The 13,980-nt window shown below is 33.2% G+C and overlaps 3 protein-coding genes and 1 pseudogene across 3 annotated transcripts; 1 reads left to right on the top strand and 3 right to left on the bottom strand.

The window, feature by feature from the left end:
- Positions 3,901–4,678, bottom strand: LOC104704611 (MADS-box transcription factor PHERES 2-like). Its single transcript, XM_010420667.2, has one exon. It carries the CDS (start codon positions 4,666–4,668, stop codon positions 3,994–3,996), a length of 675 nt encoding a protein of 224 aa, XP_010418969.1. The 5' UTR covers positions 4,669–4,678; the 3' UTR covers positions 3,901–3,993.
- On the bottom strand, positions 6,604–8,147 carry LOC104701128. Its single transcript, XM_010416770.1, has 3 exons — positions 7,914–8,147; positions 7,429–7,710; positions 6,604–7,325 (listed from the first exon to the last, which is right to left on the bottom strand). The coding sequence occupies exons 1-2, from the start codon at positions 7,995–7,997 to the stop codon at positions 7,447–7,449; spliced, it is 348 nt and encodes a 115-aa protein (XP_010415072.1). The 5' UTR covers positions 7,998–8,147; the 3' UTR covers positions 6,604–7,325; positions 7,429–7,446.
- LOC104701127 (acyl carrier protein 2, mitochondrial) lies at positions 8,598–10,026 on the top strand. Its single transcript, XM_010416769.1, has 2 exons — positions 8,598–8,870; positions 9,567–10,026. The coding sequence occupies exons 1-2, from the start codon at positions 8,667–8,669 to the stop codon at positions 9,741–9,743; spliced, it is 381 nt and encodes a 126-aa protein (XP_010415071.1). The 5' UTR covers positions 8,598–8,666; the 3' UTR covers positions 9,744–10,026.
- On the bottom strand, positions 12,263–13,748 carry LOC104701126 (annotated as a pseudogene).

Genomic DNA, 13,980 nt, shown 5'->3' with positions numbered 1-13,980 from the left:
TTACGCTGTCCAGTCCCATCAAAAATTCATGGGTTCGATCCTCTTCTTGGTCTTGTCGTAGGAGCGCTGAAATTTCTCCACATTGACAAGATCGAATTGGCTTATACACAGCCAATTCGTCCCACATCTTCTTCAATTTTCCATAATAAACCATTACTGATTCACCTTGTTGTCTACAACACGCAATCTCAGATTTCAGTTCATGAATACGAACTCCATTACCAGCAGAAAACTGCAACTTCAAATCGTCCCATAGAGTTTTAGCTTCTTCAACCATGGAGATAGTTGTACGAAGCGTGGGTTCGATCGTGTTCATTATCCACGCTACCAACATCGAATTCACCACCTCCCACTGTTCGAGTTCTGCAACCACAATTGGTTTCTTCTGGGTTCCATCAATGAATCCAAGTTTCCGCTTGGTTCGCAAGGCATTCCGCACATGCTTAGACCATTCTTCATAATTCTCCCCCTTAAGCTGCACCGTTGTAATCAAGTTTCCCGGACTGTCTGCAGTACTCAAATAATATGGTGAAGACATCGCTTCCACGACCTTTGTCTCACTCGCTTCAAAGTTTTCCTTCTTCTCGCCTTCTCCCATGTCAACTACGAACTTTGAACTTTTAGGGTTTTGTTGTTGCTTTTGGCTCTGATACCATAATAAGACTTGTGCCAAAAGATTCTGCCTTTCATTGATAATGACAAACGTATATATACAACCTTAAGAGACCGACTATACAAGCAATATATAGAAAGACAATATCACCTAAAGAGATATAGAAACTTGACAATATTCTGAGAAACATCTAGAAGATTAACATAGCCTTCACCAATAGTTCCATGCTTAGATAAATGTTCCAGTTTGCAGGTGTAGAAGGCTAGAAGCTGAAGGCGATGGAGTTTTAAGAGAGTGGCTTTTTCTAGTCTGCAACTACCTTTTTGATCTTGAAAACAAGCTCTTCATACCATCTCCAAACAACTCTAGACGTTTTCCCCTATATCCAACACCCTCGATGGAAGAAAATTGTCTACAAAAATATAGATTCTTTGGCAAGATAATCTCTTTGGCTTTGAAGCACACAGAACATGTTATCATGTAGAAATTGTCTATAGAAATATAAATTATTCTGGACTAAGATATAAATTGTGCAATTTTTGGTTTGTAGTTTTTCTTTCTTTGTATATCCCACATTTTTCTACCTAGAGGGAGGTTTCGTGATCTACAAAGATTTTCGATCATTAAAATGATTACACATGAAGACTTGAAGAGTCGGTATAAACCAACCTCCCAAACTTGTTCTTATAGTATGCACCTCCTTGACTACGATAATTGTACGCACACAGAGCATGTTATCATGTATGCTAGTATTCTGGTTTTGGTACAACATAGCTCATACTTGTTTGACTGATTTTGTGCATTATATTATTTTTGAGTGATTTAGTGCATTATAGCATATTCCTACGAATGGATATATATATTTCATTGAGTTTACATGTTTTGAGAATTTTTACTGTGTGTATAAAACAATAAAGATTTGATGACAAAGTATAAATCAATGAATATTGTTGACTTGTATTTCCCAGAGTAGTGATCTATATTATATATATTGAAGATACAATATAGCTCCGATCCGTTTCTCTCTAGGTCATTACAAAAACATATACATAGAACTTGTAAGTTCACTTTTAGGCAATTAAAAGGTTTGTATTAGGCATGTGCTTGAATGATGAAAATTAAGAGATTAGGGTTTTGAATGAATAAAAAACTTGTATTATAGAATAATACAAGAAAACTTATGTTTTGTGACCCACAAAATCATCACAAACCTGCAGTATCTAAAAACTTCTTTACGAGATTAATTATCATAGGTTGCACATGGGTTGCAAATTAAATGTATAATGATTTTTTGACTACCCGTATATTAGCGATGGATTCAAATTATTATTATACTGGAGTTATAAATTTTGTGACCAATATGCAATGTTATAAGTCAAAATAATTCATAACAAGTATAAACGTCGTAGCCTTGTGACCTAAAAGTGATCGTTAATAAGTCGCAAACTATCATACCAAATAACTAAAAGTGTTGTACATTTTACAACTATTTTGACACTTACCCTTTAGTCATTTATTTCCATCATTATAGAGAAGCCAAATTGGAGACAAAAGAACAAAGCTTGTTGTTAGTCACAACTCACAAAGTATTCACAAAATAGTATGAAACCATTGCCACCAAGTTAAGTTGGTAGTCAGGAACTTGAAACTGTTTTGTCACCTCTGTGTTTATAATATGTGACTGAATTTGTCTGCAAATGGTAACAAATGTCGAGATGATTTGATACTACTAAGTAACTCCTTTTTCATTTGTTTGTCAATATAAAAGCTAAAAATATGAATTTAAACCTAAATATATGTGATTATATACATTTGTTCATAATCAAAATATCGAACATCAAACATATTTGTTCCACGTTCATAATCAAAATACCAACATCAAACACATTTGTTCCACCATGAACAAAACATACAACATATCTTCCAAAAGGTTCAATCCAAGAAGTTGATTAAATAGAAGGATCAGAGAGTTAGAGGAAATTGGTGAATTGTTTGTTGTCTCGCTCACTAGCAGCTGTAGTGATTAGTGTGGTGGATGGTATAGTTTCTGGGACAGTAGATGGCATAGTGCCTAGGGCGTTGACTGGTGTAGTGGCTGGGACGTTGGTTGATGTAGAGCCTGGGACCGTAGCTGGTGGTGAAACATCCGAAAACTCAGCTGAATCTAGACCTATGTTCTTGAAGTATAAGACAAGTTGTTCCAAATTTGAGATTCGAGAAAGGGAAATATTTTGGTCCTCTTACTGTTCATCATCTTACGACGAGCATCTTGAAGTTGCTCTTACATCTCCAAAAAGGAGGACGAAGAAGAGCTCGCATAATTATAACTTAAATTATGTGGTGTTTGAATGTCCTCTATGCTCTAAAAATAGACATTTCATATATGCTGATTGGACCGTGCTTATTGCTTGATATTCCTACAATCCTACTTGTACGTAGAATATACATGTTTTTCTTTTCCATGTAAATCATAATTAATATCTATAGAAAAAATATATAATAAAATTTATTATCTCATGTTGTCTTCTACGAAAAAAAGAATAAAATTTGTAGATACTTGAAGTTGATGAAAGGAAATTTTGATTTGATGAAATTTAACAAAGGGCCCAAATTTAGGATGTTATAGATTCCTTTAGACTACTACATGATTTAGTGTTTCTTGTCGCAAACCAAATCTTACACAACAAAACTCACATAGTATTCCTCGATTACGTAGTTGAGAATTTCCTAATAAATATCCTTAAATAGCATATCACATAAAAATATTTTAGTTTACATTGACATTTGATTTAAAATAACCTCTCTACTGTTTCCTCTTGAAATTTTTAATCACTTTACTGTTGGATTTCGCAAAGTCGTTCAGATTTTAAATATTATGACCAATCTAATACATATATAGACTTGACTGTATATTTACCAATTTTCATAAAAAGTGGACAAAGCTGATACGACTTCGAATGTGGAGTGATTCCAAGGAAGATCATAAACACAAAATTTAGGTTAAGATCTTATTCATTAATTAAATGGCTAATTATTTGAACAACTTTAAAATTGGTTAGAAAGTTACACTTTTCTCATTCGCAAGTCTATTGATTTCTCCTGGAATCCATGATGTGAGTACGTTGTTGGTGTCTTTTAACTTGTAAAAACTATTGTGTTTAGTTTTTTACTTAAAACTTTAAAAATAACTAAACTTTTCCACGCAGACACATCAGCTAGTAATCAAAATAACATGATAATAGATATAAAGGCAAAACCTTTAATTATTACAGCAATTAACGGAAAAAGAAGACATCATATATGAATATTGTCTTCTAAGATGGAAATAAAACAGAAAATGCAACACAGTCAATCACTTCACTCGGAATAAATCTCTTAGACTAAAGCGTCTTGGTGTTGTTAGGAGCAGAAACATCAGCATCAGCAATGGTGAGGGCAGCGAGACGAGCGGTTACAGGTTCTTGGTGATTGTTTTCCATGGAGAGAATGTCCTCATGCTCTTCAACGTTAGGATTTTGATTCAAATCGATTGGGGCAGCTGCATCTGCAATAAGAGGAGGTAAAGATGAAGAAGACTCACCATTCTTAGTTAGGATCTCAATCCTCTGAGTAACAACACTGAGATACTTTTCAAATAAAGATCTCAAATCTCCCTTATCCCTTCCATCAAGATGACGCACATCCATCTTCCCTTCAAGACAACCAAACATAAAATCTTGAATCTGAGAATTTCGGTTCTCCTCATGCAGCTTATTCAATTGCTCATTTTCTTGGGCGATGCTTTGACATACAAAACCCTCTTGATCCACCATATTCTTGGTCCGCTCTCCCACCGAACACTCCATGAATTTTGACATTACTTCTTCAACACCTTCCCTTGATGGCCAAACCTCCGGAGTTGATTGGTACGGACTATAGATGACCGCACATGCTTTGACATCACAAAGAGTCACCAGCTCGTTAACTTTCTTCAGCAGTCCTTCTTTTCTCTTCAGGAATGTTTTTCTCCTCGCCGTTGCATTTTCTATGAGCGACAACTTCACCTTCTTCCTCATATCTATTATCTTTGTTATGTGTGAGTGTGATTCCTTTGCATGATGATTGTTTATATAATAAATAAAAGGTGATTTTACTTATTAGGAATTTCTTATTTTTTTGTTGGACTAATTAATTTTCAATTAAACTAAAATGGCAAGATATCTTATAAGTTTTACCCTTATATATGTGTAGGCATGTGATTGAGTATAAAATGATAACATTTAACTTTAGAGATAACCCATGCATATATTATACCTTTTAAAGGCATAATAAAGATAAGACATTTAGGCAAAATAATGTATTTCCATATGTAAATTGATTATCTCTAATTTAGGAAGTCCATTGGAGGGAAAAAAAATACATCAAAAGTAATTTAAGATATATATTCAACTCATATTTTTTCTGTTTGTTGTTATTTTATATCAGTTTTAATATATTTAACAGGAAAACATATTTTTAAAAAATTAAAGCTAATATTAGTATGATAGAAAGTAATAATTCAAATAAAAGTCTAGGTAAAATTGTATATTTCAAAAATCTGGTTTATGACATCTTATCGGCCATAACCATCCTTATTTTCCCATTTGAATCCAAAACCTAACATTTTTCAAAATTTATTAGACTATCTTCAATGTATATCTCTAATTTTTATTTTAATATTGAATAACCCTAAAATAAAGCATAGTTTTTCTCCAATGTGTTATTCTATATTTGACTCTATAATAGAGTTAGTGTAAATAAATAGAGTTGATAATAAGTTACTCGGTGAACAAGAAAAAATACTCTAAATAAGTAAATATAAAGCTATCTCAATATTTCCTTATATTTTAGAGTAACATATAGAGTAGAGGTATATAGAGTATGGTTGGAACAAATGTTGCTCTATAATAGAGTTTAACTCTAAAATATAGTAAAATTGGAGGTGTCCTATGAGATTAGACATATATATATATATATATAATTGTATGGTTGAATCTCTATAAACAAAACATTAATAAAATGTTGTTCCTTTGATAAGAGGCTTCCACATCAATAATTTTATTACTGGAGAATAACATTAAAAATCACTTATAGGGAAGAGCTAAACTACCGCTACAACTAGAAATTTTAATGATAAAAACCTTATCATAAAACAAGATACAATTTCAAATATAAAAGAAAATTTTGATATCTTTGTGTCATAAATAACCATGACTAACTCATATATTTCATAGCAAGCATAGTACGAAACTCCGAATATAATAAGATCAATCAAGTGCCGAGACTTGTCTAGTAGTATTTGATTTTAAAAGGCTTTTAGAACAAGTTATATATATATGATTATTTTATTGAGCAATATTAGTGGTCCAACGAATTGATTTTGTCTCTCATCGCCTTATCAATCTTTTATGTAAGATGAGGCGAGGCGATACAACCACGGTTACCTTCGAGAGTTCCTCTACCTCCACAGGGGTATATGGTATCTTGATGTGGTAAGGTGAGAGAGGGTGTCCGACCAATCTGGAGTTAGAGCTTAACTCAAACATCACTTCTTAAGACTGACCAGACAGTGTAAATGTAGTGTAGGGGTTACTTTTGAGTTGATCAATGTTCTAATGTGAACAAAATTCTGTTCTCGGACATTTTAATTACCCATAGACTGTGTACCGTAGACAGAATTAGTATCTTAAATTTTATCTTATATCTGAGTTTATTTATTAATATTTACGATAACAGTTTAGGGTTTAATGAAACATACCTGTGAATATAAATGCAAACTGTGCGATTTAATAAAAGCCAATCAATCACGGGGAAGCTGCTAGCTGTGGTCAGGTCAACACTCTAAACACTTAACACATATTGACTAATTTATCACCAAAGACAACTTTAAGATGTCCCATGTGTGAATAATATTGAACAATTAGTAATTAAATTTACAGATCTTGCAAATTAAATATGCTACACAATAGAGAGAGAGTTGGAACAAACATTTGATTTAAAACATCTCTTACAATAATAACAGTGTCTCTTTTGCACTGTGAATAAAATAAAAACATATCCAAAGACATTGTCTAGTCTCTCTCTCTCTCTGCACTTGAAGATGAATAATTGTTTCTTTTTTCTTTTTTTACTCTCTATTTTAAAACTAAAAGAAACACTTAGATCTTATCAGATCATAACAGAGCACTAATACTTGATCCAATATTTTTTCTTAACATATCACTCATTACAAAGACTTAAAAAACTTTAATAGCTTCATTATCACCACCATCACCATCACCATCAACACCATCATCATCACCACATTAAATATTAAACCTAATTGCCAGCTTAACCAAAAAAATGACTCTTTCCAAAATATGCTAAATTCTTAACACACATAAGCAAACAAGAGAATGAAAAAAAGAAAGAAAGACAGATAGAGAATTGATTGAAGAGAGAAGAAAAAAAAAAGCACAAAATCTTGCTTGAAGTGTGAACTAGATTCTCAAAAAAAAAAACCCTTAAAAATGCAGAAAAAGACCATTTAATTAATGAGGATGATGATGTTGCTGAGATAGTAGGTAATGAAATTTAATGAAGACTCAAAATAAAATTATAGACAAAAATAAAAAAAGAACCAAACAAAGAACAGATATTCTTCTCTTTCACACTTGCAGATGAATCAAGATTCAGATTCACACCATTCTCTAGCCTGGATTCACAATAAATCAGAACCCAAAACGTCAAAATACAAGGAAAGTGAGAAAGGAAAAACCAAAGAACAACAACAGAGAAGAAGAAAATTAGAAACTTACAATGAAAGAAGAGAGATCTCAGATATGGCAGCCAAAACAATTGCAAGTTTTGGGAGTGAAAGAGCAGTAACCAAAAGGTCTATTAGGGATGTTGCAGTTAATTGCATAGCAACAAGGTGAAGGCAAGCAAAGACCTTTAGCACCACCACAACAAGTACAAACTGAACATATCTGAAAACTCCCAAGCTTCCTTCTTGTTTCATTCATCACCATAAACTTCTCCTCCATCAATGGCATCATCTTCATCTCTCCTTCAGATGATGATGGTGACACCTCATTTACCTAACAAATTCCAAACAGTAAAAATTTCCAAATCAGAACACACACAAAAAAAAGCTAAAGAATGGTCAAAACTTTGAGTTCAGCTTAAGTTAAAGGTTTGATTTTTTGACAAATTAAGAAACACCCAGATGAAAAAGAAGAGAGCTTTAAGAGGGATCTAAAGCAGAGAGGTCGAAATTGGTAAAAAAAAAAAAAGGACTCACCTGGGGACTGGAACTGATGAAGATTGAGAAGAGAAGAAGCAACGAAACAACAACAGAGATCTTCGATACTTCTAAAGCTCTCATTTTTATTTTTATATTTCTTTTCTTTTTTGATGGGGTTTATGTGGTTAGGGATTTTGGGTAAAGTAGCAAATTTCTTCTTCCTCTACTTCTCTAACTCCTCTCGAGCTACTTTTTTCAATTATTTTTGGTTATAACATTTATTGTGTTTTTTGTTTTTATTGAGGGGAATAAGGTGGGGTCTTTTATTTTTTTACTACTCTTTTTATTTCTCCCACTTCATTACCCACACCAATATCGAATCAAAATGATACAAAACCATACCAATTGTAATAAAACAGCTTCTTCTTCTTTTTTTCCAAGGATCTGATTCTTTTTGATGACATCCCCCAAAGATATTTTCTTAGCAGCTTTTAGAATAGTGAAGTTAAAAAAAAAAAAGAAATACCAGACATCAAAAATTTATAACCCATAAAAACAAACAATAGATCAATGACAAGAATTTAAGACTGTGTCGTACAAACATACTTGCAGTCTTTTGAGTTCATACTGATACTAGATTAAAACACTTAAGAGTCCAGAGTTAATGGGCTCGAATGAGAAATACAAAAAAGCCCACTAAAAATCGTAGCGACGTCGTTTTCATTGTATATCAAAAACAAGCAGATCTCTCTCCTTTGGAGAGCCACAGCAGAAGAAACTTTCTAGGTTTTTTACTTTCAATACAGAGCAATGGCGGCGAGAGGTGCTTTGCTTAGATACCTGAGGGTCAACGTGAATCCAACAATTCAAAACCCTAGAGAATGTGCACTCCCGTTCTCCGTTCTTCTCCGCCGTTTCTCGGAGGAAGTGAGAGGCTCTTTCCTTGACAAATCTGAGGTCACAGATCGCGTTCTCTCCGTCGTCAAAAACTTCCAAAAAGTCGATCCTTCTAAGGTACGATCCGACCCATTTCTTTACTTTTCATTTTTTGCTATTTGAATTTGGTTGATGAGTGAGAGTAAGACCTTAGAAATGAAGCTTATCTAGATGAATTTATAAAGTTTTGATTGACTGTAGAGAGAAGTTAGGATTCTGCAAATTTTACTTTTACTTGCGAGAGAACAAAGGATAATTTTTTTTCGTGTTGAGAGTTTTGGGTTACTTTCTTTTAGCCCTTTTGGGTGATTCTGTACGTACTTTTGAGTATCTACATTGCAACAATTTGGAAACTTTTTTGCTCATACTTACTTGTTTGGGTGGTTTCCTGTTTTCTCTATTCGGTGGTTGTAGCTAATGATAAACTCCATTTGACTGTTCTCTTACTAGTGATAGCTCATCTCATCTATCTCAGTTATCTTTTTATTAGGAGTTATATCAATCTTGTATGTGTAGTATCTTTGAAGCTTTTCAGAAGTTTAGCTGAGTAAGCTTTTTGTGCATTCTTTTACTCTAGGCTTTGTGTTTGGGTGTTTATGTAGTGCTTCTTAGCTCTCTTGAACGACAACTAAACAAGAACTTAGAGGCTCTATCTGAACGAATCATTTGTCATCTACATCTGAAGTCTCAGTCTCTCCAGTTTTAGTGCTCTCTAGTCTGCTATGACATGGCTTGAACTATGTACTAATAATCCATTTCCTACTGTTGTTGCAGGTTTCACCAAAATCCCATTTCCAAAACGATCTCGGGTTGGACAGTTTGGACACTGTGGAAGTTGTGATGGCATTGGAGGAGGAATTTGGGTTTGAGATCCCTGATACTGACGCAGACAAGATCCATTCCATCAATCTAGCCGTTGACTTTATTGCATCTCATCCTCAGGCTAAGTGAAAAGAGAAAACAAATTCTTCTGCGTGTTCATGCATGCCTCGGCTGTGTCCACAGATTCGATTAAGCCTAATAAAAAGTAAAGAAGCAAACAACATTTTCTTTTTGTCATGAGAATGCATAAGCTTTTGTTTTTTTGTCTCTACTACTCTTGGTTTCATAAGTATTAGATGTGTTTCCGCATGATTTACGAGGTCGTTCAAGGAACTTTGATGTTCTTAATATTTCTTATTAGATATATGCACCAGACATTTGCTGCACTTTATAAACGAGATCCCTCCAAGTATTGTAGGCTCGTGTCTCATAAGAAATTCCTTTTTCTAATTTAGCATTCATTTAGATGGAACGTATTTACATTTGACTCATGTTTTATAACATACTAAGATAAATAAGAACAAAGCTAATGAAACTTCAACCAAATGACCAAACCTTCAAAAAACCATTCTCCCCTTCAACAATCTGCAGAGATAGGCCCTATAAATTCATCCCTAACTAATGGCTATCAAAGTCAAACCAACTCACAACAGCTACAATAGCTCATTCAGTCCTAGGCTAGTTATAGTAGACCTATAGCTTAAGCTTGAGCAGCTAAACTTCTTCAAACATAATTAATATCTTTTGCTTTTATTATAAGAAACCTTTAAATAGTTATAGTAAGCATTTTGCTTCAATTAGAATCTATAATGTAAATACCCACTAGACTCAAATTGGACCATGACTTTGTTTTGGTACATTTTTCATTAAAAATGATTAGAGAATCACTTAATTTAATTAAATTACCATATAGTTTCGATTTCAATAAATGACCAATATACCCCTTAATCGCCCACTTAATTACGACTGGGTCGGGACGCGGATCCTCTTTAACCCGGTAATAGAAGGAATAAAACTCGCGGATCCGTTTGTAATCCAGGATTATAATATTCGGATCGTGTATTTGGTTTGATTTAAGAATAATTATTCACACAACTAAACAGAGGTATCATCCCTATAAATAAGGAAACTGGTATCCGATTATTTAATGACTTCAATAATATCAAATATTAACTACTATCATACTTAATCCCTATAATTATTACGAATATTAATAATAATGAGAAATCTTTAATACTTATGGATTGTGACTTTGTTGCTTCCAAAATAATCAATAGATTAAATATGAAATTGTATATATATGTAAACTTATTTGATTTGCTTTTATATTGTGAGATATTTACGGAAACAACAAATCAACTTAATACAATTAAATAAAAACAAATCATCATTTAGTTTAGATTTTTCAATATTTCCTTAACGAAATTATAGTAATTAATTATGATTAGTATAGATGGAAAGAATAAAAAACGCAGAAATTATATATATGTAAAGTTGTAAACTAATTTACAGAAAATGTGTATTGTATATCCCACATCGACTAAATATTTTGGAATATGGTTCATAATCACTATAAATATATGACTAATATGTTTTGAGTACAAATGAGCAGGACGCTTGATTTATCAGGTATCCAAATTTAACAATTTAATTTTGTTCTATATTTGAGCATATTTAAACCTTTAAAAAGTAAACATATTATAATATATTTACGTTTTTTTTAAAAAAGTTGAAAAGATTATAAATATTTAAATTTTTATAATGTTTAAATTATTATAAATATTTGAACTCCGTCGAAAGTTTAAAATATTATAATATATTTAAGTCTATAAAATATTTAAGTAATATTAATATTTTTACTCTTAAAATTTTTAAAATATAAAAAAAGTTTAAGTTAAACCCGTTAAAACATGTATTTTTACAATTTTTCTGAGATTTGATATAATAAATATTAACTTCTAAATGATAACCTAAATATACCTAATCTCACTATAAATACAATGGTTTCCTAGCTATTGAAATATCTCACACTAAAATTTAACAAGCAACTTCTCCTCTTTTGACGACAAACCAAAATAAAAAAAAACTCATCCTCTTACAAAACTACTATCTGATATTGCGGTGTGTCTATCCTCTTACAAAACTACTATACAATATTGCGGAGTGTCTATTCTCTTACAAAACTACTATCCACTATTACGGTGTATATGTTTCCGTGAAAAGCTACATTCTACAAACTACTCACTCTATTAAGATTTCCAATTTACTGTATAACCCCAAATATACAAATAAACACTATATAAACAAAGAAAATAAATCAAATAAAAAACTACATTACAAAAAAAAATTACAAAAAAAAAGTAACTAACAAAATATTTAATCCCGTGCTCTAGCACAGGATCACCTAGTGATATCTTACACAAATAGTAAAAATTTCAGGGAAACGACAAAAAAAGGTTTAGACTAAAAATCATGTTCTTAGGCCAATCGTTTTCAGATGCAGGTTGAACAAAGGAAATTTGCATTGACGAACCATTAGACCACTCTATAACACCCGGCATGTGCGAAGATGAGGGACACACCGAGAATGCTACATGTTAATAATACCCGCAATTAGCCAATTGAAATCTACAAGACCACGTTCGTGAAACACACACTTCCTTCCTCAACTAGTGGATTCACAAGACCTTTTGCTTTACTTGGCAAGAAGATATTACAGATAATGCAATATACATTTAGAAACAAATCACTCCTTAATTAGCAACACGAACAACTTGTTTACCAATGTTTTTCCCAGAAAATAGCCCAACAAGTGCAGCAGGAGCAAGCTCGATTCCTTCAGACATATCTTCGATGTACACAATCTTCCCTTCCTTGTAATATCCCTTGACATGTTCGAGAAACTGTGGGAAAATATGGAGGTAATCGCTCTGCAAGAACCCTTATAATCTTACGCGTTTAGGGATCGCGTTGAATAGGTTGTTGATTCCTTGTGATGAGCTTGAGAGGCTTTGCAAAGATACCATTCCACAAAGCGCGATTCTCCCACGGACCTTCATGTTGAGGAGAGCTGCATCAAGCATGGATCCATCCACGTTGTCGAAGTAGATATTGATCCCCTCCGGGAAGTACCTGTTAGTAAGATAAAGAAACATTTCAGTCACGGTATGCACGATACTTATCTCATTCCGTAGAGCTAGCCACAAGAAATCACTGTAAGTGGCATAATCAGAGTATCTTACTATTACCTTTATGGAAATGTTGTCTTGTGATTGTTTCTGTTTTTCTTTGTCTAACTAGAGTGACACAGTGTTGATAAGATGTGTAAATAGAGTTGCAATGATGGTGAAATTAAGTTCCTTATGGCATAATTAAAAGCCTAGAGATACAAGCCATAATGACCTCAAGACAAGCATTACATCATAAGTGACCTTTTAACAAATCAAACAGGTTTCACGTTTCCCAAAACAATGATGGTATGCAGGAGAACGAACGAGTGAGACTATTAAGGTAATTGATCCGTTAGGTTGAATCTTGGAATTACCTCTTTAAAGCAGCATCAAGGTCAGCCTCTTCCTTGTAGTTAAAAGCTTCATCAAACCCATGCTTGTGTTTAAGAAGATCAACCTGAAATAATGTCCACAAAAAGTTACTTCACAAAGACAAGTCAAGTAACAAGAGTTCCTAATCATTAGTTTAGAGACTAGAGTAATAATAACCTTTTGCTTACTACCGGCACTCCCAACAACATAGCAGCCGTGTAACTTAGCAAGCTGTCCTACAAGTTGTCCTACTGCTCCTGATGCTGCAGAGACAAAAACACTCTCCCCTTTCTTCGGACAGCAAATCTCGTAAAACCCTGCATATGCTGTAAATCCAGCCATCCCTGTCAAAAGTGAGAAGAATCAGAGAACTAACAAACTATAGGGTCTGGTAATGGTGAGCTCAAACTGTTTAGATCAAAGCGAGGATGAGGTCATACATACCGAGAAGTCCAAGATGATAAGAAAGTGGAATATCTTCATCTGACAGAATCTTTCTCAACTGCAGGCTATCTGAACTACGAAGCAAACTGTATTCTTCCCAACCTATAATCCCAGAGATTATGTCGCCCGGCTTATAGTTAACTATAGAACAAGGTTTGCTTTAAGAACACAAGATTTATATAAAGTATATCTCCTTTATATTAGCTTAAGAAAACTCTCTCAAAAACTCAAGCTCTCAATCTCTCTTTCTCTCTCAAACCTTATAAGTTGTGTCACATCCCAACACATCCTTATATACCACTTTGCTAATCCTAATCCTAATAGGAATCCTCACATATCTAGACAACTCCTAGACATTTGATCCTTATCTCTTTAATATC

Source organism: Camelina sativa, chromosome 7, assembly GCF_000633955.1.
Source record: "Camelina sativa cultivar DH55 chromosome 7, Cs, whole genome shotgun sequence".
NCBI lineage: Eukaryota > Viridiplantae > Streptophyta > Magnoliopsida > Brassicales > Brassicaceae > Camelina > Camelina sativa.
This window is presented reverse-complemented; position numbering and strand designations above follow the sequence as displayed.

Bases quoted from the DNA above. Each gene is read 5' to 3' on its own strand.
- LOC104704611 (XM_010420667.2), bottom strand. From the start codon at position 4,668: ATGAGGAAGAAGGTGAAGTTGTCGCTCATAGAAAATGCAACGGCGAGG.
- LOC104701127 (XM_010416769.1), top strand. From the start codon at position 8,667: ATGGCGGCGAGAGGTGCTTTGCTTAGATACCTGAGGGTCAACGTGAAT. The intron at 8,871-9,566 runs GTACGATCCGAC...CTGTTGTTGCAG, and splicing joins AAAAAGTCGATCCTTCTAAG to GTTTCACCAAAATCCCATTT.
- LOC104701128 (XM_010416770.1), bottom strand. From the start codon at position 7,997: ATGAGAGCTTTAGAAGTATCGAAGATCTCTGTTGTTGTTTCGTTGCTT. The intron at 7,711-7,913 runs GTGAGTCCTTTT...GGAATTTGTTAG, and splicing joins TCATCAGTTCCAGTCCCCAG to GTAAATGAGGTGTCACCATC.